A 25480-nucleotide genomic window follows, 5' to 3' on the forward strand; every position below is an offset into this window, starting at 1 on the left:
CTTTAGATTACTATTACCTAAGTCCCAGCCTAGTTCAGGTGCAGCCCGCCCCAGCATTACAGCTCCGTCTGTGTGGCTCAACTCCTCACTGCCTTAAACATTTGATCTATTGTGGGAGCTCTACCTGGTGGGTCTACAGGGCTGTAGTAATACCCGCCCTCCTGTATGGCTCAGAGACATGGATCATGTGCAGTAGACACCTCAAGTCGCTGGAGAAATGCCACAAACGATGTTTCCACAAGATCCTACAAATCCCCTGGGAGGACAGACACACCAACATTAGCGTCCTCGACCAGGCCAACATCCCCAGCATTGAAGCACTGACCACACTTGATCAGCTCCGCTGGGCAGGCCACATTGTTCGCATGCCAGACACAAGACTCCCAAAGCAAGCGCTCTACTCGGAACTCCTTCACGGCAACCGAGCCAAAGGTGGGCAGGGGAAACATTACAAGGACACCCTCAAAGTCTTCCTGATAAAGTGCAACATCCCCACTGACACCTGGGAGTCCCTGGCCAAAGACCACCCTAAGTGGAGGAAGTGCATCCGGGAGGGCGCTGAGCACCTCGAGTCTCATCGCCGAGAGCATGCAGAAATCAAGCGCAGGCAGTGGAAAGAGCATGCGGCAAACCAGTCCCACCCACCCCTTCCCTCAACGACTATCTGTCCCACCTGTGACAGAGACTGTGGCTCTCATATTTGACTGTTCAGCCACCTAAGAATTCATTTTAAGAGTGGAAGCAAGTCTTCCTCGATTCCGAGGGACTGCCTATGATGATGATGTGACCAGTTATGCTGACAGCCCGGCAGCCATGCTCTTTCACACTCTACAAGCCAATGTTCTCATATCTCCTGCTGCATGATAGAAACTCCTTCGAAAACATTAACTGCCAAATTTTAGGAACTACCAAATGGAAGCCAAAAATAGTCTCAACCATACTCCCCTGTTTATTTGTACAAAATGTGCTAGCTGTTAACATTTTTTGTATTGAAATGGGTCGCAACACAAGCCAATTTTAAATTTACTTCAGTATCACATTTGGAAGATTGTCCATTTTCAGTTGCGCCAATACCGAAAGCACAATTGTAGCACCACAAGTATTTTCACATGATCACTCCTTGCCACGGGGAAGCCAAACAGTAATCGGCAGCAGGCATTAGCAATTTATTTATGCAATCAACTCCGAACACAAATCAGATGGACAAAGTTTACGGGAACCAGTGACTGAAGGTTAGATCATGTAAGTGTTGAAAGGGGGAGCAGGGATGGGGAGGGTTCAAACTAGGTGATTAACAGCTTCAAATGACAGAATCAATTCTGATCCGACACTGTGTGAAGGGGTTCCAGTGCATATTGAATTGCCCTTCCGGTGTGATCAGATGAGATGCCTGTTAGCCAAATGTCTGTGGTTTGTGATTTTCGCCCAGGCTCTAGCAGCAGCTGCTGGAGAGAACAGTGACATCATTCAGAACGAAGGCTGATTTCCCAAAAGATGTCTAAAGCTGGAAAGGAATCTGAAAACATCGGGATAGCTGAGGTGCTTGAAACCAGCCCAAAGCTGGAAATCGAGTAGACTAAACTTAGAGAAAATGTATGTACAATGGCTTGAGATAAATCACGCACAATCCAGGCTTCTAAGCTGGGAATATTTCAGTACATTGTAAACATTACGCAATGTTTTTCAATTGAGCCCAAGGATACAAAGTAGTGCAAAATATTACAAAAGTATATTATCAACTGTGGCAGCTTGGCTCACGTTTTTGCACTCTTACTTCTGAGTCAGAAGGTTGTGGGTTCAAGTCCCACTCTTTAACTTAAGAACAGAATCTAGGCTCGCACTTCAGAGTGGTACTGAGGGAGTGCTGCGCTGTTGGAGATGCCATCCTTTAGCTGAAATCTTAATCTGAGGTCTCATCTGCCGGTTCAGGTGAATGTTAAAGATCTTGTGGCACTGTATGAAAAAGAACAGAGAATTCTCCCAGTGTCCTGCTCCCTCAGCCAAAAAAAAATGAACTAGTTCCTCGATGGTTTCACTGGTCTTCATAACTTCGGCAGATCAGCTGAATGCCCTCGGAAATGGTGGAGATCCGGTTACACGGATGTCCATTGTTTCTTGGGGTTTTTCAATTGCCTTGCAAGGGGTGGAACTTCTGTCCACCCTTACAAGGCAAACCACTGGCCTGAACTGGAACAGTCGCTCCTGAGCCTCAGTCGGGACGCAGCACAGTAATGGCAGCCGGTGTGCCCAGGACATACGGACCTCTACAAGGGCACATGTGGGCCCCACCAGTGGGGTCCAGACCTGGCAAGCGGAGCTGATCGGAGCAGTGCCATGCTCGGAGGGAACCTGCGCAACCGTCCCCCTTACCAAGGGTGGCCAACCGATTGAGTTCCCACTGGCATAGGGTAGGAGGGCACCAAAGATGCACCCAAATTGCTTGATCCATGCAAATCAGGTGTCCATCCATCTACCTCTGGCACTGTAGGGCACCATTGGGTACCTTCCCAGTGCAACCCATATGGCTGCTCATAGAGTTTCATGGCCAATGTCTTTAACACAGAAAAAGTCCCCCAAAAACCCAGAAACAAAATCACAGAGAAAGAAAGGAATGGATACCCAGCCTTTGTAGGGTAGTTCATGGTTTTTAGAAGGCTTTTAAAAGCAGTAAGCAAAATAGAGGTGGAGGGTGTTAGGGAAGAGAGTGCCACAGAGTAGGGCCAAAATGGCTGAAAGCTCTGCCATGGGTGATAGGGCAGGGGGAGCTGGAAAATGTATAGAAAGAAATAACTTGCATTTATATAGTGCCTTTCATGCCCTATAAGTGCAGTCATTATTGTTATGTAGGCAAACATAGGGGCCAATTTGTGCACAGCAAGGTGCCACAAACATCAAATAAGTGAATGAATCATCAGAAGGCCAGTGTTGGAAGGCACGGAAGGGGACAAGGCCTTGGAGAGATTTCTATATGAGGACAAATAATTTAAATTTGATGCATTGAGAGCTAGACCAGAAGTCACTTCGGTGGAATTCGAACCAGGAGTTGTGGGTTAGGTGAGCACACTTAGCTGGGAAATGATAATGCATTCATGGACCTTAGAGAGGAAAGGTAGGTTAGAGATGAGTGAAAAAGAAAATGAGTGGTAGTTGAAGAGGATGGACAGGTAAAGGGTGGGCTTGTTGAGAAGGGGTGATGATGGCAGTTTTGAAAAGGAGAAACAGTACCTAAAGGGGGATGTTGGTAAGGTAGGTAAGTGAGAGTTGGGTCAAGAGGGGATTGAGGGGGCAAGCTGTGGGCCACATGGAAGCTTGGAGTCGGGTGGAAGATGAAAAAGTTGAAAAGTGACAGGGGCCAAGGTTAGGTGGGGTGCAACACACACAAATTTATTTTGGCAGAGAACTTAATTTTGTTGTTGAATTTTTGCTTATGTGGCGTGGGGCTGTGCATAAGCATGTGCTTTGGGGGAGGGAGAAGAGAGGGGAGCTGTCAAAGCTGTTTGTGTTCAAAACAGATGGTTATGCGAGCTGTAAGTACAGCATCCACACTATTTAGCAGTAGTTTTATTGTCATTTATTCCGGGAAACTATTTCTTTGTGCTGTTGTGTGGTGTGTCTGCATCGTTGAGGGAAGAGGTCAACAGTCACTGCGCAAGCTTTCAGCCGACAGCTGTTTCTATCAACACAGCTTCCCAGAATGTTTAACAAAATATTGTGCTTGTTTCATGGAACCTGAAGAACAAGAATTTTGTTTTGTTTTGGGAAAGAATAGGGTGTGATACTGTCAGCATTCTGTAGTCTGATTTAAATACAACTGAACTAAAAACATTTAGTAATAGTATACATACTAAGGCCCCAATTTTAACTCCCCACGCTTGTCGAGACTGAGGTTAAAATAGGGGCAGTGTACTTACCTCCCCATTCGGGCTGCAATGTTGCCGGTATCTACTTTAACTCCCGGGTGTTGGGAGGTGTGTGAGGCTCTCATCATAGGCAGGTGAGAGTCTCAAATAATCAATAATCCGGGTCATAGAAACATAGAAATAGGTGCAGGACTAGGCCATTCAGCCCTTCGAGCCCACACCACCATTCAATAAGATCATGGCTGATCGTTCACCTCAGTACCTCTTTCCTGCTTTCTCTCCATACCCCTTGATCCCTTTAGCCGTAAGGGCCATATCTAACTCCCTCTTGAATATATCCAATGAGCTGGCATCAACAACTCTCTGCGGTAGGGAATTCCACAGTCTAAGAACTCTCTGAGTGAAGAAGTTTCTCCTCATCTCAAACCTAAATGGCTTATGTTGAATCCTTAACTCTTAAACATAATCACACGAGGCACGTACTGCAGACACAGTCACTCTGTGACCTTCACCTTTATTACCTGGACCAAGGAGTGCTGGCCCTGCGAGGGACCTCTCCTTATATACCTGAATCTCCAGGTAAGGAGTGTCTCCCACAAGTACACCCCCTGTGATCAAGGTGTGCATTTCTAGTAAGTATGTACAATATGTAGTGGTTACCTGAGGGTTACAATCATATAACAGTTACAGTAGCATGCTGGTTACATAGCAGCTTACCCCTTATCCTTAGACTATGTCCCCTGGTTCTGGACTTCCCCATCATCAGGAACATTCTTCCCGCATCTAACCTGTCCAGTCCCGTCGGAATTTTATATGTTTCTATGAGATCCCCTCTCATCCGTCTAAACTCAGTGAATACAGGCCCAGTCAATCCAGTCTCTCCTCATATGTCAGTCCTGCCATTGCGGGAATCAGTCTGGTGAACCGTGATGTCATGCAGACCCTGACAGGAATTTAACCCGGACAGTGTGAGTCATGCACAGTGATGCCCTCAAAATGGATTCAGGGCCAGACAAGGCCCAGGTAAGTAGGATTTTTAAAATGTTTATGGTTTCCTGGTGGGCCAGGAGGAGCAGGAGACCTCTCATCCAGATCCCACGTGTTCAGCTCGGGCCTCCCCTGCCAGGCTTCTCTACCCTCCCCCGACTGTGATTGCCTCCTGACCACCTCCCCCCCCCCCCCCCACCGCCCAAACCGACACCTGATTGTCGGGGACCATTCCCTCGGGACTCTGGCAGCGGACACCTGACGCCCAAAATCCCACTCCTGCCCACTGGCTTTCTTGTCATCCCGACTGGATTCAGAGCCACCTTGGAATAAGCTGATGAGGCCCAGGGGTTAAAGTGGGCCGGGCTTTTCATCAGTGCCACTGTGTGATCTTGACATTCATTCCATCGTCTCCCTACGCTGCACAAGCGCCCTGAGCCCAATTTTAACAGCATTTTATTTATTTTTTAATGCGATGTGGGCATCGCTGGCAAGGCCAGCATTTATTGTCCATCCCTAATTGCCCTTGCGAAGGTGGTGGTGAGCCACCATTTCAGAGAGCATTGCTGTGGATCACATAGAGGCCAGACCAGGTAAGGGCGGCAGATTCCCTTCCCTAAAGGACAGATGGGTTTTTAACGACACTACGGTAGTTTCCTGGTTACCATTACTGATACTAGGGGGCGGACTTTCGGCTCCTCTCCGCTCCGTTTGTTGCCCCGGAGCGGCGGCAATGGCGGTGGTGAGGTTTTCTGGCCGGGTGGTCAGCCTCCAGTGATCCTCGGGTCCGGTTTAGCGGTGGTGAGCCGGTGTGCAACGTCCCTGTTAGCAGCACCGGCGCGAGTTTTGACACTTACCCGACCCGTAGCCCCGAAACATGTCCCGCAGTGAACGCCTGGTGGTACAACGATACCAACAGCGGAGACGTAAGTAATGGATCCTAAGGTAAGTGTGATTGTTTTTCCTTTTAATTTTCTTTGCGATTTCTCTTGTAGAGTGGGCAATGTTTTGGGAATGTTTTTGCGGGGGTTGGGGAGTTCCCACCCCAGGCGTCTTTCGGAGCGCTCCAGGCCCAGCTCTTTAGCTCAGGAGTTGCCCATCCTAACGCCCTAAGAGAGGTGTACAACATCTCCCTTCACACAAACTATTCCCGGGTGCAAACTTTACCGCCATGCCACCATTACCGCCCCAAAAACATCAAAGCCAAAAATCCAGCCCTAGCTTTTTATTCCAGATTTATTTAATTAACTGAATTTAAATTCACCAGCTGACGTGGTGGGATTTGAATCTCTGGATCATTAGTCCAGAATTACTAGCCCAGTAACATAATCACTGTGTTAGCATCCCATGTTCTTGGAGGCTAAGACAGTTCTTAGAGGAAGGGGAATCCATATTGATACTAAGCTCATCATCATAGGCAGTCCCTCGAACGAGGATAACTTGCTTCCACAAGAGTTCACAGATGTTTAAGGACCTGATGTTCCAGTCCCAAACTCCAGTTGAGGGGGCGGAAGATGCCTGTGTGTGGATTTTATTTAACGTGTGGTGACCGTTGCACATCAGCCACCACACGGGCTTGACAGAGCTAGGCCTTTATCCAGTGGCAAGGGTTAACCAGGACGACTGGAGACCTGCTCTGCTGCACGGGCATAGTGCGCGCACTTATCGCAGTGTGGGCAGGTCCATGCTGTCCCTGGGCCCTTGGCTCTTCTGGGCCCGTACCCTCATTCACCACACCTTCGCCTCTTTTTCTTTGAACAACAACTATTCACATTTATATAGTGCATTTAATGTAGAACAATGTTCCATGGAGCTTCACAAAGATGAAATTAGATAAAATTGGACACTGAGCCGGAAAAAAGATATTAGGAGGGGTGACAAAAACTTGGTTGAAGACGTGGGTTTTAAGTATGGCCTTAAAGGAGATAAAAAAAAGTGGAGGAGTTTAAGGAGGAAATTCCAGAGTGTGAGGCCTACATGGATGAAGGCACAGCCGCCAATGGTGGGGCAAGAGAGGAATGCACAAGAGGCCAATGTTGAACAAACAGAGTTCTTGGGGAGATTGTCAGGCTGGAGGAAATTACAGAGATAGGGGCAAGGCCCTGAATGGATTTAAACATGAAGATGAGAATCTTAAATTGGAGGTGTTGGGGGAATGGGAGCCAATGTAGGAGCGTCATCCCGACTCCACAGGAATAGTGTAGGCCGCTGCTGCCCCGGGCTCGTTCCTCTCTCCCACCCACCCCAGGACCTACCTCCATACTGGCTTGGATGTTGAGCCAGATGGAATTCCTCCATTGACCAAAAGACAAGGTGCAGCAGGGCGTCCGTTGTGCTCGCCAGGGCCGTGCCTCAAATTGTCTCTGGATTCTCCACTGTACTTTCCTACTCTTTCGGGCTTATGATGTCTAGCGAAGGCCTCAGTTGTGTAACTATCTTGTGACACAAGTGATATTCGATTTGCTTTTGATCAATTTGTCCGAGCTTTCAATGGTAACGATCAGTGACTAATAAAAACTGCACCACATTTGATCACAATCATGAATAGATCAGGAGCAGTGTGGCGCTTCTCAGATTGAAATTATGCTGGCAGGATGTTGGAGCTGCAAGAACTGTATCATAGAATAGTTGGATGACTTTTTGTGCCGGTCGGTCTCACACACATTGGATTCTTTATCTCAGCTGTGCCATGGGAAGGTGGTGAACAGCCAGAGGAAGCAAGGGCAGGGGTACCAGCCATCTCTAGGCTACTGTTACCCAATAATGGTTGGATAGATCAACACTGACAGAGCTCTAGAATAAATTTTCATCCCATCCTCTTAACCAGCTGCAGTGCATGGCACTGAGAGACTCAAGAAAAAGAAGAGAAAAAAATAGGGTTCATTGCATAATAGCAGTGTTAAACATTAAACAGGTCGTCTTATCGCATGCACACCATGAGATTTCCTAAATGTTTATTATCAGATTTCCAGATAGGGGTAAGACTATAAAGCAAAGTAGAAAGCCAGCAAGCTCACATCCATCACATCTCAGATCCACTGCACACAGTTCTTCTAAAATGTCCTTCTCTGGAAAATATGAGCTCGAGACCCATGAGAACTTTGAGGTTTTTATGAAAGCTATTGGTGAGTAAAATCTCTTGCTCCTGAGGCAAGTAGATTTTCATCAAAACAAACTTGCTTTTTTTAATCAAATGTGCTTTTCAGCAGATTACTGCTTGTTGCTATTTGATCCAGAAATTGACAAAAGAGGAAATTATTATTAAGGCGATATTGTTCCTGAGCATCTTACGGGAAATACCCTGTACATATTGGAGTTTACAGGACACTTCAACAGTTCCATTTAAATTGCTAACAAAGAACTTATCTATGTTATTGTATTAACTACAAATTTTGCCTTCTTAGATATCAATGCTTATGATCATCAATGCTTATGTTCCTTACTTGTGAATAGGAAACCAATCTTAATTGTGTAAAAATCCTACTTGCTGGTGTTTATGTAATGATGGGGAGGAACTGTGTGCAAATATTGGTACCTGTACTGGCAGCATTTTAAAACCCAATGCTAGCATAAACTAACTGCATAAATATTGTTTGATTTCCCCATGTATTGAATCAAACATTAAGTTGGCTTTTCAAAAAGAAAGCCACTTTACTTCAGAATATTTACATGTGACAACATTAATTGTTTTTTCTGCCTCACTGTTAGAGGATAGTTATACACCGTACTGTTCAAGGGATTGAGCCTAGAAAAGATGTCAACTATAAACTGCAGCTGCTTTTCTTTAATCAACTCCAAATTTCACCCTCTGAGAAATGATGAACTTTTTCGGTCTTGAGAAACAAATGTCACAGATTTGATTAACTATTGTGCATCAGTGCTAAATATTTCCAGCTGCTAATGTGAAGTGAAAGCACTGTCAGTGAAAATACACACGGCATTTATATTTGTTTGGCCTGGGGAATTGAGGGAAATTTTACTCAGACTAGGCCATTCAGCCACTCGATCCTGGTCCGCAATTCAATTAGATTATTGGCTGATCTTTTTCTTAACTCCATTTACCCGCCTTGGTTCCATATCCCTTAATACCTTTACCTAACAAAAATCAATCAATCTCAGTATTGACATTTTCAATTGACCTAGCCTCAACAGCCTTTTGGGGTCATAAAGAAGCGGTTAGTAATTTAAAAGGATAATAATATGTCTATTTTAGAAACATGAATGTAACTTTTTGCAGCAAGATGCATTTTGGAAAATGGGCTTGTTCCTGACCAGATAGCAATTCGTATTAGAGATTTGAGGTTAGAGATCTATTAGCGATCTATCAATATCAGAAAAGCACCCAGCATCCTTCTTCAGTGCAACAGTCACATTTGTTTAGAAGAATGAGAGGTGATCTCATTGAAAAAATAAAATTCTTACAGGGCTTGACAGGGTAGATGCAGAGAGGACGTTTCCCCTGGCTGGGGAGTCTAAAACCACGGACAGTTTCAGAACAAGGGATCGGCCATTTAGGACTGAGATGAGGAAAAATTGTTTCACTCAGTGTGTGGTGAATCTTTGGAATTCTCTACCTCAGAGGGCTGTGGAGGCACAGTCGTTCAGTTTATTCAAGACAGAGATTGATAGATTTTGGATATTAAGGGAATCAAGTGATATGGGGATAGTGCAGGAAAGTGGAGTTGAGGAAGAAAATCAGCCATGGTCTCACTGAATGGCACAGCAGGCTCGGGAGGCCGAATGACCTACTCCTGCTCCTATTTCTCATGTTCTTATGTTTCTGACTTAAGTATCACTGAATTTGATGAAGTTTAATTAAGTAATGACAACAGGACATTGGATCTAAATTCTCACGTTTTTCTCCCTTTTATCTTTCAGGGGTCCCAGATGATCTGATTCAAAAAAACAAAGACTTGAAAAGCATCACTGAAATAGTTCACAATGGAAATGCCTTTAAAGTCACCGTCACAACCGGAAGTAATGTGATTCACAATGAATTCACCATCGGACAGGAAACTGATTTCGCACCAATCATAGGGGACAAGATCAAGGTACAATTAGTCGGCTCGTCATTCGACCAAGATGGAAAGCAATTGTTGAAGGGGAAATATTGCTATTATTATCTTCACAGAGGGACGATTTCCTCTGTACACAATGTGTAACAAAATCGTAAAACTCTTTATAAAGAACAGATTTACAATTTTGTTGTACACACCAAATCTTCCCTCACAGTTTTCACAGTCACTTTACACATCTTTTAACTGTGTCCTATGGCCCTAAGGACAACAATTACTCCAATATTCTGTACCTATGTCAATTTTCTGTTGATTTTCATCAACTGATTTATAACCTCACACTAGTGATATTTCCTTTTATTTATTCTCCGTACTTTTTTTGTACTGTTATAGCAATATAAAACACAAAAGAAAACTATGAATAAATACGCAAAAATATGCTTGATATGATAGGGAAGGAGAGAGAAAGATAATAAAATATCCAAGCCTCTTCCATTTTAAGTATTGCTGTCTGGGTCCTCAGTTGTTGTAGTGGGGGTTCTTTCATGGTACATTTTCTATATTTAAATATTGCATGGTCCACAGCTAGTTTCTTGCCTGCTGACATCTTCTCTTCCTTATCAGTACTACTAGGAGCTCCAAATCTCCAGGCACCCCACACCAATTAACCTTACCAATAGATTGGAGAGACTTGGTTCCTCAAAACATGAGAGATGAATAGCTTCTGTGTTGACAGCAGTAGCATCCACAAGCCGATGAGCATCATCAGAAGTAATTGGAGTCAGTGAGCCGGAGATCTAACGTTTGGTTCTAGCTTCGACTGCACAGCCAGACTCAAACAAGCCAATTATTCGAATTATCAAAATCATTTTGAAGTCCCCCCCCAAAAAAACACACTTGCAGATAAACAATTACGCTCTCTTCCATCTTCTAAATAGCTTTAAGGTGTTTAGAAATGCTCAGCCAGACAGAATACATTTCAATTCTCAGACATATACAGCTGACATATTTCGTAACATAGAAATGATTTTGAAAATCACAAGGACTGTGGCTGCACATGTAGAAATCCCTGATTGAGGAGCATGGGAATATAAGAACAGAAATAAGCCATTCAGAGTCGCGAGCTTGTTCCGCCATTCAATTAGATCTCGGCTGATTTATATTTTAACTCTTATCTACCCGCCTTGGTTCCATATCCTTTAATGCCCTTACCTAACAAAAATCTATCATAGGATATACGGCACAGAAACAGGCCATTTGGCCCAACCAATCCATGCCAGCGTATCAGTCTCAGTTTTGACATTTTCATTTGACGCCCAGCCTCTACAGCTTTTAGGGGGAAGAGAGTTCTCAATTTCCACTGCCCTTTGTGTGAAGAAGTGCTTCCTGACATCACTCTTGAACAGCCTAGCTCACATTTGAAGGTTATGTCCCCTTGTTCTGGACTCTCCCACCCGAGGAAATCCTCCATCTCCCCTATCAAATTCTTTAATGATCTTAAGCACCTCAATTCGATCACCCTTAATTTTCTATACGCAAGGGAATACAAGCCTACTCTATGCAACCCATCCTCTTAATTTAACCCTTTTAGCTCCGGTATCATTCTGGTGAATCTGCACTGCAGCCCCTCCAAGGCCAATATATCCTTCCTGAGGTGTGGTGGCCAGAACGGAACATTGTACTCCAAATATGGTCCAACCACAGCTTTGTACAACTGTAAGATAACTTCCACTCCTTTGTATTCTCGCCCTCTTGAGATTAAGGCCAACATTCATTTTAAATTCAGTTTTTAGTGATTTCTTTACATGGATCCATAAATCTCTCTGCTCCTCCCCATTTCCTAACCTCGCACCATTAGAAATTACTCTGATCTATCTTTCTTAGATCCGAAGTGCATGACCTCACACTTCCCCACACTGAACTCCATCTGCCATAGATTTTCCCACTCGTTTAATCCCTCAATGTATCTTTGCAACTTTTAGTTCGCATCTGCACTGCTTACTGTGCCACCTAACTTTGCGTCATCAGCAAGCTTGGATACACAGCACTCTATTCTTTCGTCTAAGTCATTGATAATGTGACGGTATGGGACTACAAATGGTCAGTAGCCTTGCTGCCCCGGTTAGCTCCGACAATCAGCCCAGCTGTAGCTCAGTGGCAGCACACTCATCTTTGAGTTAGAAGGTTGTGGTTCAAGTCCCATTCCAGGGACTTGAGCACAAAAATCTAGGGCTGATACTCCAGTGCAGTACTAAGGGAGTGCTGCACTGTTGGAGGTGCTGTCTTTCAGATGCGACATTAAACCGTCTGCTCTCTCAGATGGACGTAAAAGATCCCCCGGCACTATTTTGAAGAAGAGCAGGGGAGTTATCCCTGGTGCCCCGGCCAATATCTATCCCTCAAATCAACATAACAAAACAGATTATCTGGTCATTATCACATTGCTGGTTGTGGGAGCTTGCTGTGCGCAAATTGGCTGCTGCGTTTCCCACATTACAACAGTGACTACGCTCCAAAAGTACTTGGCTGTAAAGTGCTTTGAGATGTCCGGTGGTTGTGAAAGGCGCTATATAAATGCAAGTCTTTCTTTCACTGTGACTTTCACTGGGGCCTACTGCGGCTCAAGCATCTGCCTGAAATAAGAGCCCCGATTGCAATTTTATGGGGCACATGGAAAGGTTTGTGACATGCACACTTCCCTCCATGTATACTGGCGTTCTGATTAGGACCAGATCATTTTGTTTTAGAGAAGGAAGGAACGAGAGTGCTCCTCAAGCTCAAGAAAAATACTGCTGCTGGCCTGGCCTAGCCTAGCCGCACATCAGCCTCCCAAACCCCTCCCCCCAGGACCTACTTGCAGGCCTCTCCCAGCATCCCAACCGGTCGACATTCCTGAAACCGAACAGCAGCTACCTGCATCGGACGTCCGCGTGACGTCTACAGCATGCCTGCCAAATTCAATCGAGGCTGCAGTCTCGAAATCACGGCCGTCCCTTTGCTGCCAGAACTGGCTGAAAGTCAAGATCAGCCCTGTCATGTATTCAACCAGCATTGTAACCCATGTATAAACTGACCTAAGTTGTACACCGTGAGAACACTGACCACTAGGTGGGAGACACTCCTAACCTGGACCTTCAGGTATAAAAGGGGAAGCTCCACCCACCTTCATCACTTGAGTGCTAAGGAATAAAGGACAGGTCACAGACTGACCTTCTCTCAAGCATGGGCCTCGTGTGCATTTATACTGTGTAGTAAGGACGTATCAATGGCGACAAGAAACTGGGATTTAAACCACGCGAGCATGGCCACTAGCAGAACAGACGAGAGGTACTGTGTTAAGGAATGGTTGGGACAGAGATTCAACATTGTTAAAGCAGCACACAGTTCTCCAGGCAGACAAGGGCAGTCAGGCATGCCCCAACATGTAGTCGAACCCAGAGGGGGAGTTCGACAGAGACAGTGGCAAGCTGAACAGCGATTCACGCCATTGCAAGGGACAATGCGGCCAGTAATGGGGCCATCAACACCTGTTAATGCTGCACTCAAGGACTGGCAAGGGACCTTTTGTTTCAAACCGCAACTCATGCTGGAGGCGTGGAGGCATACATTCAGTCGGAGTTTGCAGAGATGAGCAAAATATCTGCAGAAATTGCAGAAATGGACACTGGGGGAAATCGCTGGAAGCTGAAGTTCAGCGAGTTCATGTGGAGCACGTATACAGTTCATACACCAGGACGCCACCGATAATGATGAAAGTGCTCCTCAATGGCATCCCAGTATCAATGGAGTTAGACACGGGTGCCAGCCAGTCCCTGATGGGTATCAAACAGTTCGAAAAGTTGTGGGCATCCAAGGCCAGGAGGCCAAAATTATCGCCGATTGACGCACAGCTACAGACTTACACAAAGCAGATCATTCCGGTGCTAGGCAGCGCCACGGTAGTCGTGACCCACAAAGATTCGGAGAACAGACTGCCACTCTGGATTGTCCCAGGGGACGGTCCCGCACTACTGGGGAGGAGTTGGCTTGCTGTCATGAACTGGAAATGGGGCGATGTCAATGCAATTTCCTCTGTGGAGCGAGTATCATGCTCACAGGTCCTGGACAAATTTGACTCATTATTTCAACCCGGCATTGGCACTTTCATGGGGGCCAAGGTAGTGATTCACATAAACCCGGATGCCAGAGCAGTACACCACAAGGCCAGAGCGGTGCCGTACGTGATGCGGGAAAAGATAGAAGGCGAATTGGACCGCCTGTTGAGGGAAGGCATCATCTCGCCAGTCGAATTCAGTGACTGGGCGAGCCCGATTGTGCCGGTGCTCAAGGCGGATGGGTCGGTCAGGATATGTGGCGATTACAAGGCCACCATCAATCGGGTGTCACTCCAAGACCAGTACCCGCTACCGTGAGCGGAGGACCTCTTTGCGACGCTATCCGGTGGCAAACTTTTTTCAAAATTGGACATGACCTCAGCTTACATGACCCAGGAGCTGGCAAGTGAGTTGAAGAAGCTGACCACCATCACGACACACAAGGGGTTGTTTGAGTACAACAGTGTCCGTTCTGGATTCGCTCGGCCGCCGCGATCTTCCAATGAAATATGGAAAGCCTCCTCAAGTCAATTCCAGGGACGGTGGTTTTTCAGGACGACATCCTCATTACGGGTTACGATACTGAAGAACACCTCCACAACCTGGAGGAGGTGCTACGCAGACTGGACCGGGTAGGTCTGCGACTGAAAAAGGCGAAGTGCGTCTTCCTAGCTCCAGAGGTAGAATTCCTGGGGATGAGGGTAGCAGCAGATGGGATCAGCCTACTGCATCCAAGACGGAAGCGATCCAGAGAGCACCCAGACCCCGTAACACGACGGAGCTGCATTCGTTCCTGGGGCTCCTGAACTATTTTGGTAACTTTCTTCCCAAATTGAGCACGCTGCTAGAGCTGCTACACGTGCTCCTACGCAAAGGTCATGAATGGGTCTGGGGGGACAGCCAGGAAAGGGCTTTTAATAAAGCACGCAATTTGTTATGTTCCAACAATCTGTTAACGCTATATGACCCATGTAAGAAACTTGTGTTAACATGCGATGTGTCGTCTTATGGTGTCGGGTGTGTGTTGCAGCATGTCAATGCCAAGGGTCGTGTTACGGGGTCTGGGTGCTCTCTGGATCGCTTCCGTCTTGGATGCAATAGGGCTGATCCCGTCTGCTGCTACCCTCATCCCCAGGAATTCTACCTCTGGAGCTAGGAAGACGCACTTCGCCTTTTTCAGTCGCAGACCTACCCGGTCCAGTCTGCGTAGCACCTCCTCCAGGTTGTGGAGGTGTTCTTCAGTATCGTAACCCGTAATGAGGATGTCGTCCTGAAAAACCACCGTCCCTGGAATCGACTTGAGGAGGCTTTCCATATTTCGTTGGAAGATCGCGGCGGCCGAGCGAATCCCGAACGGACATCTGTTCCAGGAGTCCAGGAGTCTGTCCCAGGCAGAAAGGGGCTACAGGATGGTAGAAAAGGAGACGCTCGCATGTGTATATGCGGTAAAGAAAATGCACCAGTACCTGTTTGGCAGGAAATTTGAGCTGGAGACAGATCACAAACCCCTAACGTCCCTTTTGGCCGACAACAAGGCCATAAATGCAAACGCATCGGCCCACATACAGAGGTGGGCACTCACGTTAGCTGCCTATGACTACACAATTCGGCACAGACCGGGCACCGAAAACTGCGCCGATGCACTCAGCAGGCTCCCACTAGCCACCACTGAGGGGGCTACCGAGCATGGTGCTGAGATGGTCATGGCTGTTGAAGCTTTCGGAAGCGAAGGCTCACCCGTGACAGCCCGTCAGATTAAAGTCTGGACAAATAGAGACCCGCTATTGTCTCTAGTCAAGAAATGTGTCCTGAATGGGGACTGGGCAGCCACGTTCAGGGCATGCCCTGAGAAATTTAAACCATTTCACAGGCGCAGGGATGAACTCTCGATTCAGGCCGATTGCCTACTGTGGGGAAACCGCGTAGTCATGCCCCAGATGGGCAGAGAGGTGTTCAACAGAGAACTCCACAATGGGCACCCGGGCATTGTCACGATGAAGGCAATTGCCAGGTCACACGTTTGGTGGCCAGGGATAGATGCAGATCTGGAACTTTGTGTTCGCAGATGCAACACGTGTGTCCAGCTGGGCCATGCGCCCAGGGAAGCCCCCCTTAGCCCCTGGCCATGGCCCGCCAAGCCTTGGTCACGCATCCACGTGGACTACACAGGTCCTTTCATGGGGAAAATGTTTTTGGTTGTAGTAGACGCCTACTCCAAATGGATCGAGTGTGACATTTTAAATTCAAGCACATCCTCTGCCACGGTAGAAAGTCTACGGGCAATGTTCGCCACCCACGGTCTACCGGACATCTTGGTCAGTGACAATGGCCCGTGCTTCACAAGCACTGAATTCCAGGATTTCATGGCAGGCAATGGAATTAACCATGTTAGAACGGCACCGTTCAAGCCGGCCTCAAACGGCCAGGCAGAACGAGCAGTGCAGATAATCAAACAGGGGATGCTCAGATTCCAAGGGGGTTCCCTACAAACCCGCTTATCACGCCTCCTGTTGGCCTATAGATCCCGACCATACTCGCTCACAGGGGTTCCACCCGCAGAGCTACTAATGAAAAGGACGCTCAAAACCCGATTATCCCTTATACACCCCACCATGAAAGAAATTGTCGAGAGCAGGCGCCAGTCACAATATCACTACCATGACAGGAATGAGAGGGCGCAATGTATTGATGTAAATGATCCTGTTTTTGTCCTCAACTACGCTTCAGGGCCCAAATGGCTCGGAGGCACTGTGGTTGCCAAAGAGGGAAATAGGATTCTGGTAGTTAAACTTACCAATGGACAAATCTGCCGCAAACATGTGGATCAAACAAAAAGGAGGTTCAGCAACCCCATAGAAGAAGCAGAGGAAGAACACGATATAGAGTTCACTCCACCACAGGTTACCGAACACCGGAACCAAAGGGAGGAGAGCCCAGTCACTGTGGGCAGTCCGGACAGGCAGACACTCAGGCCAGCGCCCAACACCCGGAGCCCCAACTCAGGCGCTCTACAAGGGAGCGTAAACCACCAGAGAGACTCAACCTGTGATCCCAATAAGACTTTGGCGGGGGAGGTGATGTCATGTATTCAACCAGCATTGTAACCCATGTATAAACTGACCTAAGTTGTACACCGTGAGAACACTGACCACTAGGTGGGAGACACTCCTAACCTGGACCTTCAGGTATAAAAGGGGAAGCTCCACCCACCTTCATCACTTGAGTGCTAAGGAATAAAGGACAGGTCACAGACTGACCTTCTCTCAAGCATGGGCCTCGTGTGCATTTATACTGTATAGTAAGGACGTATCAAGCCCAAAGTGTGAATTAAAACTCCACATGGATATCAAAGAGCAAATATGAAACTTCAATATTGTTCTGCTTTATTTCAGTCTGTTGTGAACTTGGATGGTGCAAACAAGTTCATTGTCAAGTTAAATTCAGTAACATCCGTCACCGAGCTGAGTGAAAACAAACTGATTGATGTAAGTGCTTCTTTATCCTTTTCACAAAGATAATCGCTTCCATAGTATCAGCTCCTGCAATCTAAGTTTAGCACACTGAGTACAAATTTTAAATGCCAAAGAAGTAGTTGCCAAGTTGTCACTTCAAACCTCGCTTTAAAATTCATACCCCTAAATATTGCCTCTGAGCGGTTTAGGGGGCAGCACTTGGTTTCAAGTACCTGTGCCTAACAACAATAACTTGTGTTTATATAGCACCTTTAATATAGTGAAACGTCCCAAGGCGCTTCACAGGGGTATTATGAGATAAAATAATTTGACACCGAGCCGCATAAGTAGAAGTTAGCACAGGTGACCAAAAGCTTGGTCAAAGAGGTAGGTTTTAAGGAGCATCTTGAAGGAGGAAAGAGAGGCGGAGAGATTTAGGCAGGTAATTGCAGAGCTTGGGGTCCAGGCAACATTAAACCAAGGTGCTCTGTGTCTCCGCTGGTGGGTGAAAATAATGATCTTTACCAATTACTTACACACAGTGCATAATGACATCATTTTCAAAAATAATTGCAAAAAGCTGAAAATCTCCCAGGCACTGGCTGATAGTCATTGGAAGCCCTGTTTCCCAAGGACGACAATGGAGATGCAATATTTCACTATTAAATAGCTTCAAATAAAGAAATACAGAAATCCGAGAACAAATCTACCAATCTGACACCTTTAAATGGAGAACAGACAATGTTGGCAATGGAAATATGTACAACAGAAACCCTGTGTTAAAGATTATCTTTTATAGAGAAACAACCAGTTAGTAGTTTGAAGTTACTACCTAATGTGACATACAATATATTCAGAGTTGAACCTGTATTAGTGGAGACTAGCTATTCATAAAGAGAACTTGAAAATAATCCAAAAGGTCTTGTATTCACAGGTTTCATTGCAATTGCCACATATTATTTTTTCAGTGATCTTTTTTGTTCTTTCAGATACTCACTGTTGGCGATCTCACCTACAAAAGAATCAGTAAAATAATTTAAAAAGGCTTGTCTTTCATTGAGAATGTATGTCATGCCTGAGTTGTTTCAAATAAAATGTTTAGCTATAAGCTTGTTTTGTGTTGTCAATATTGTAAAATAGGGTGCCTATAAGTTACACTGCAGTGATTAATTTCATCACCCTTGACTGCAGCAGTTCAAAAATACACCTAGTTGTGAGTATAATGGTGGGAACTGATAATCACAGCTATCTCTGGAGTTCAAAGTTCTAATGTGGGGTGGGGTAGGGGGAGAAAAGAGCGAGGAAGAGCAGAACAGACGGATGGGACAAGGGAAAAGAAAAAAGAGAGTGGAAGGAGAAGAAATGTGGATAGAAAAGGAGAGAGGGGAGGAGGAGTTGGAAAGAGAGATAGAAACTTCCTTTGCTCTGTGTTAGATCTCTTAATTTCCAATGAAATACGAACTCCAATTGTAGTTTTAATGTCACTTTATTTTAGCAGCAGTAACAAGCTCTTGGCTTTAAGCCAGGTCTTTGTCCTTCTGATATCACATGGCCAAAATGGCTGTATTTATACCGGGTTCAATTTACAGAAAAGAACTTGCCTTCTTTGACCTTATTGGCTCAATTAATAGTCTTTTAATCTTTTAATTGGCTCGCTACCCAAGGTCCTAAAATGTCAAGTTGATTGATGACTTAATGCAACATGCTCCCACTCATGTAGCATCTCTGACTTGGTGTCTGTGAATTTTCACAGCCTGTCTAAATGCAGCTTGTTTGAATTCTCTATCACTCTGATTATTTATATCTGTTTGCCTCTGCACTTCATATCTCCTCCCCAAATGTCCCTGTTCCTGGCAACCAACACAACAACAATATCAATTTTTGACTTGCATTTATATTCCTGTGTTGATAAAGGTGACAGCTGTCATTGGTGGCAAATGGAACACGCTTCAGAATTTGGCAACTAGTGTTAGCATTGAGCATGCACTAGCCATGCTACAGAAACAAAAGCTCCCTCTGCTCAGCAATGTACCTTTAAGCTTAGAAGAGTCACACCGCATTGCACATTTACACCGTTGTGAATTTTTTATTACCAACCGGAAGCCTCTTTGTGAGCTCTTTGAGTGAAATTGTCGAGGCTTTTTTGTGCTGTGGACCCATACCCATCAAAAATAGAGTTGGGATTCCAGTTACAGCCAGCAAAGAGAGAGATTTTCATCTCATCAGTCTTGCCTGGCTCCAAACCCTCAATCCAAAAATGAAACAACAGTGTTTCGCACACCCATCCCAAATATAAAAGGTTGGAGGGCGAAGATCACCATCATTGCCAGAATTTCATACAGTGGATATAACCCATCCAAAAAAAGGTTTACCTTGATTACCCTGATTCTTCAGTGATTGAGCCTATCCCACCCAATCCCTCTTCATACTTACTTAGGGGACGGCTGAGTGGCACAACTGACCTCCCGCCCGCCGAGCTCCCATATTCATACAGGTGGGAGTTGGCACCAGAACGGGGGTGGACCGCTGGCAGGAGGCTGGTCTGTCCCCGACGGTAAGTATGAAAATCCTGAAAAAAAGGTTAGTGAACATTTTTTATAATCTGCCGTCTTTACCCGGTCTGGCCTGTATGTGACTTCATACCCACGGCAATGTGGTTGACTCTTAACTGCCCCTCTGAAATTGCCTAGCAAACCACTCAGTTGTAAAAAACTGTTACTGCAGCAGTTCAAGAAGGTGGCTCAGCACCACCACCTTCTCAAGTGCAATTAGGGATGGGCAATAAACACTGGCCTTGACGAAATGTCCACATGAATTAATTAAAAAATAATCATTTGTAAATTGATTTTCTGGAACTAGATGGTTCCTGGGAATGAAAGTGCAAGGATAGAATATAAAAGTATACTTATTCTAAAAGGTTGTATTCACGGGTTAAAGCTATGGAGAAATAGTATTTTTAAGCAAAATATTTGGTTTCTGGATATAACAATCAGATATTCTAAACTCAATCAGATTACTGGATTCTGACTTCCACTTTATATAATATAGAAGAAACATATCATAAAGAAACACAAAGAACAGAGATGGTCATAATTTAACAATGGAAATATTTTGCTCATGTGCCAGCATCAGGGTTGAAGAGGACTTGTTAACATAAGAACATAAGAATTAGGAACAGGAGTAGGCCATCTAGCCCCTCGAGCCTGCTCCGCCATTCAACAAGATCATGGCTGATCTAGCCATGGACTCAGCTCCACTAACCCGCCCGCTCCCTGTAGCCCTTAATTCCCTTATTGGTTAAAAATCTATCTATCTGTGATTTGAATACATTCAATGAGCTAGCCTCAACTGCTTCCTTGGGCAGAGAATTCCACAGATTCACAACCCTCTGGGAGAAGAAATTCCTTCTCAACTCAGTTTTAAATTGGCTCCCTCATATTTTGAGGTTGTGCCCCCTAGTTCTAGTCTCCCCGACCAGTGGAAACAACCTCTCTGCCTCTATCTTGTCTATCCCTTTCATTATTTTAAATGTTTCTATAAGATCACCCCTCATCCTTCTGAACTCCAACGAGTAAAGACCCAGTCTACTCAATCTATCATCATAAGGTAACCCCATCACCTCCGGAATCAGCCTAGTGAATCGTCTCTGTACCCCCTCCAAAGCTAGTATATCCTTCCTTAAGAAAGGTGACCAAAACTGCATGCAGTACTCCAAATGCGGCCTCACCAATACCCTATACAGTTGCAGCAGGACCTCCCTGCTTTTGTACTCCATCCCTCTCGCAATAAAGGCCAACATTCCATTTGCCTTCCTGATTACCTGCTGCACCTGCAAACTAACTTTTTGGGATTCATGCACAAGGACCCCCATGTTGTAATTTCTCCCCATTCAAATAATATTCCCTTTTACTGTTTTTTTTCCAAGGTGGATGACCTCACATTTTCCAACCTTGTATTCCATCTGCCAAACCTTAACCCATTCGCTTAACCTATCTAAATCTCTTTGCAGCCTCTCTGTGTTCTCTACACAACCCGCTTTCCCATTAATCTTTGTGTCATCTGCAAATTTTGTTGCATCATTCAAAATAAGGCCAGGCGTACTGCACACCTCGGCCAATTTTTGTCAAGACTAGAACGGCCTGATTTGTGTCATACCCGTTGTCAGTTTTTGTGTATCATATGAGATATAGATTCACGTGTACTATATCTCACTTCAACCAGATGGTAGCACTCTTGCCAAATAGAACCAACCTCAGCCCAGGACTTAATTATGTAATCTCCAGTGATTATTTGATACATCAATTCCACTTGATTCAGGCTTTGCCCAATGTTTTGATCTCCAACACTGCCATATAATCACCTTTAGCACAAGATACTTAACCATATAACAATCTATAGGCTCCTATTTCCCACTTGCTGGATTTTTGGCGCCCACGCATGTTAACGTACAATTTTTTTGTGTACATTTGCGCCAGAAGAAAAAAATCGGGACTTTTGCCAAATAAATATTTGAATTTGGCGCAGTGCTCTCTGAAGTTAGTCTGGAGGGCGGGGGACTTCAAGTCTGCGCTAAAAACTTTCTGGGCATATGCAAAAAGCTGAAGTTGCCAGGGCAACCAGGGATGCGGAAGCAAGCTGAAGCCTGCTCCCCCGAAAGGATTGCTCCCCACCACTGCTGAAAGGGCCACAAAGGAGCTCCCCCCCGCTGGACCCATGGCCACCGCTCCCGCTCCCGCCCCCCAGCTGGACCCATGGCCACCGCTCCCCCCACCCCCTTCCGCTGGACCCGCAGCAATCCCGGGCCGAATGGCCTTCCCGCTCCCCTACTTCAACTCGCAGGGAGAGCAGGACTGAGCGGGGGACCATTCGGCCCGGGATTGCAGCGGGTCCAGCCAGTGGGGAGTAGTCCTTGCGGCCCGGAAATCTTCTTCCCTTGCTCCAAAAAGAGTTCCCCTGTGAAAAAAAAGATATTTTATTGTGTATTCAGTTGCCTCGCTCCTGTTCACTTGTGCGCCTCACTGATTCCGTAAGTTAATGTATGGGTTTTTTTGGGGGGGCTTTTGGGTTTTTTGCGCTGCGCTGAAAAAAATCATGGACGGCCAAAATCGATTAAGTCCAGAAAAGTGGCGCCGGATCCATCCCGTTTTGACATTTTAAACTGGCGCACATGGTTGGGGCCGGCATCCAAACGTTGGCAAAAGTTGGAAAGTATGTATTTCACAGCAAAAAACATTTGGACGACAAAAACGGTGCACAATCATGGCAAAAAATAGAGGCATAGTGTGTACTGTTATTATTCTAATACTGTAATAATTGGTTAGTCCGTGTTAATAAATAATTTATGTCATTATGTGTATTGTTCTGTTACTAACTTCATCACATTTAAAGATGCACTGTTTTTATTGCAAATGTGCTTTCCAACACTCAATGCATTGATGAAATTTGCGTCAAACCACATAATTGCTTTGCAAAATGTTATGTCACTTACGAGTGACAAGTTTATATCTGTTTTGGATCTTGGTTCCTTTAAATTTTCACTTATGATTTTATTTCACCAGTTTAATTATGATGAGAATGTCAATGAAAGTCTATAACAATAAATATACAGGGTGATTTTAACCTAATCCGCCTAGTGGGAAACTGACGGGATCAGGTTGAACACGTGTTTTACATCCTGCCCAAAGTCACTCCAAGTCAATGGAGAGTAGAATCGGGCTTGGTGTAAAACCGGTATTCAACCTGATCCCGTTGGGTGGATTAGCTGAAAGTGTCCCTGATAAAATTTTATTTTGACCTCTCTTGAGCTAATTCTTTTCACTGTCAGTTGTATGCACATGTCTGTAGTGTATTTGCTTCATGAGTTCTTTGCTTAAGAATTCACAGCTACACATTTGCTGTAAATAACTAGCTAGTTTATTAACAAAGGTTTAACAATGAAACTGAGCATTACCAGTTCATCCACCAGGCTCACAACTGCACACCTCATCATGGAGAGCCTGAACTCAATTAACTAGGGTTTTGATGAATCTCGTGAACATCACGTGACTGGCTAAACCACTCACAGTGCAAAAGCTCCACGAGCCTTTGAGCATGCTCACAGGTGCATACATTACAATGTCCTAGATAGTCAGGAGTACTGAAGCAGTAAGTCCTTGCAGTCCTCAATAAAAATGGATTTTCAAGTCTGTTGGCTCATTTCATCTTAAAAGACAATTGCACGTGTCCTTCCCAAAAGGGAGAACTTTAGATATATTCCCAGGACTGGAATTAAGCTCATAAAAACATCTTACCACATCCATAACAACAAGGGTACAATAACATTTCTAGATATTCTTTGAACTGAACATAAACAATAGATATATTCTTTTCAAAAACATTATGCAGATGTTCTCCAATAATTTGTCTGCCAAACCTGGAAAAAAAAGGAGCCACCAAAAATATTTAATCTAGAACATTTATCTGGAATCAGCTAAAGAAACACTGAATTCTTGGCATTTACTTTGTAATGAAATAACTTCTAACTTCCTCTTAAATCCACATGGTGTCCAGCAGAATCCTGAAGGGTTGGAAAAAGGAGTTGAGTTGTTTTAATCAAACTATGACCTTCAATGTCTGACATTTAGTCTTCATAAATTAATGAAATCAACGCATCCATTACCACCATGCTAAACAGACATGACTTCCTGATCTTGACAAAGAGGTCTGGAGCATTCCTCTGTCAAATACTGACAGCCGTTAGTCATTTCTCTAGCTTACTACTGTAAACTCTCCAACTTCTGCAAATGATCTGAAAAGCAACTTTTAACAAGCCCGGTTTTCCATTTACCTCAGTAAAAAAGATGAGCAGTAACAGGATCAAGAACACAGGGGCTGAATACAATCAGAAATAAACCAAATGCTAAGGTGAAATATTTTGAATGACATCAAGAATTAAAAATTAAGGAAGACCACGAAAACCAGCAGCGTGTGAATGGATTCATATCTTCACTGAAACAAAAAAAGTGAATGGTCTCTTATACTGAAGTACGTGTTGTATCGCTCTCGTAAATCATATATTCCCTGGATCAGTTCAGAATGTAATCAAAATGTCCATTTTGAAAATATGATTAAAAGTGAGGATCATATATTTGAATCAAATATTCCGTGAGTGTCTTGTCTCGTTATTGAGTGTGGAAGCTACAGAAATAGCCCTAATGGGCCTTCAAAAATGTGCAGCTAGTTTCCACAATTCAACAGTCAATTAAATTAAAATAAATTGAACATTACCGAAACTCACAGCTAATTAATTCTCTTTCTGCAGTAGTTAATTTTTGCCATTATTCAAAAAATCATTTTTGAGTTCCTATATCTCCAGTTTTATACATGAGCTATAATTTCTGATTTGCACTGCAATAAAGTTAAAATGAATATATTTTAATGATAGGCTTTTTGAAGTATTTTAAATTTTATGTCATGATTTAATAGGTTTTCTGGTACACTTAGATAAATTTTTGAGTTGTGAATCATATCTACTCAGATCCTTCTGTACGCAATGCAGAATATATAAATTGCAAAAAAATTGCATGCAAAAATTGTTTTCTTATTCTATTTTTCTGTTGAAGTCAGTTTTTGGTTACATACCCTCATCTGACCAGGAGGGATAGGTCTGAGCAGGCAGGAAATCCTCAACAACTGTATCCATGCTGTTCTACGAGTTAAGAGTGGTTTTAACAGTGCAAGTTGAATAATGTCAGGTGCAGCATGGATCATTTGCAAACCACAACCCCTCTTAAACTACCCTAACATGTGCATTAAGCCTTTACTCCACTGTGCTATTACTAGCTCATCTGAGGTCACTTGGAATAGAGATTTGCAGCTTGGGCTTTCTAAAATACCAGTGTACTTCATCAGTTGTACCAGAATCACTGTGTGTGATCTGTGCTCTTTGTTATTTGGAATTCTGCAGATTGTGTAGCCTATGGTTTACAATTGCTCTACTTTGTAATGGCACTGGAATTAATATAGAGTCCTCTTTACATCTCCAACCAATTCAAAACGCAGATATATTGTCATTGTGACCCAACTGAACAGGA

At 44.6% G+C, this 25480-nt stretch overlaps 1 protein-coding gene across 1 annotated transcript; it reads left to right on the top strand.

Annotated features, from left to right (window-relative positions):
* Positions 1-7905: 7905 nt before the first annotated feature.
* Positions 7906-18478, top strand: LOC139226700 (fatty acid-binding protein 1, liver-like). Its single transcript, XM_070857655.1, has 4 exons — positions 7906-7972; positions 9726-9898; positions 17349-17441; positions 18398-18478. Exons 1-4 carry the CDS (start codon positions 7906-7908, stop codon positions 18446-18448), a joined length of 384 nt encoding a protein of 127 aa, XP_070713756.1. The 3' UTR covers positions 18449-18478.
* Positions 18479-25480: the final 7002 nt, after the last annotated feature.

The sequence above is a fragment of the Pristiophorus japonicus genome, chromosome 16 (genome assembly GCF_044704955.1).
Source record: "Pristiophorus japonicus isolate sPriJap1 chromosome 16, sPriJap1.hap1, whole genome shotgun sequence".
In the NCBI taxonomy this organism is placed as follows: Eukaryota; Metazoa; Chordata; class Chondrichthyes; family Pristiophoridae; genus Pristiophorus; species Pristiophorus japonicus.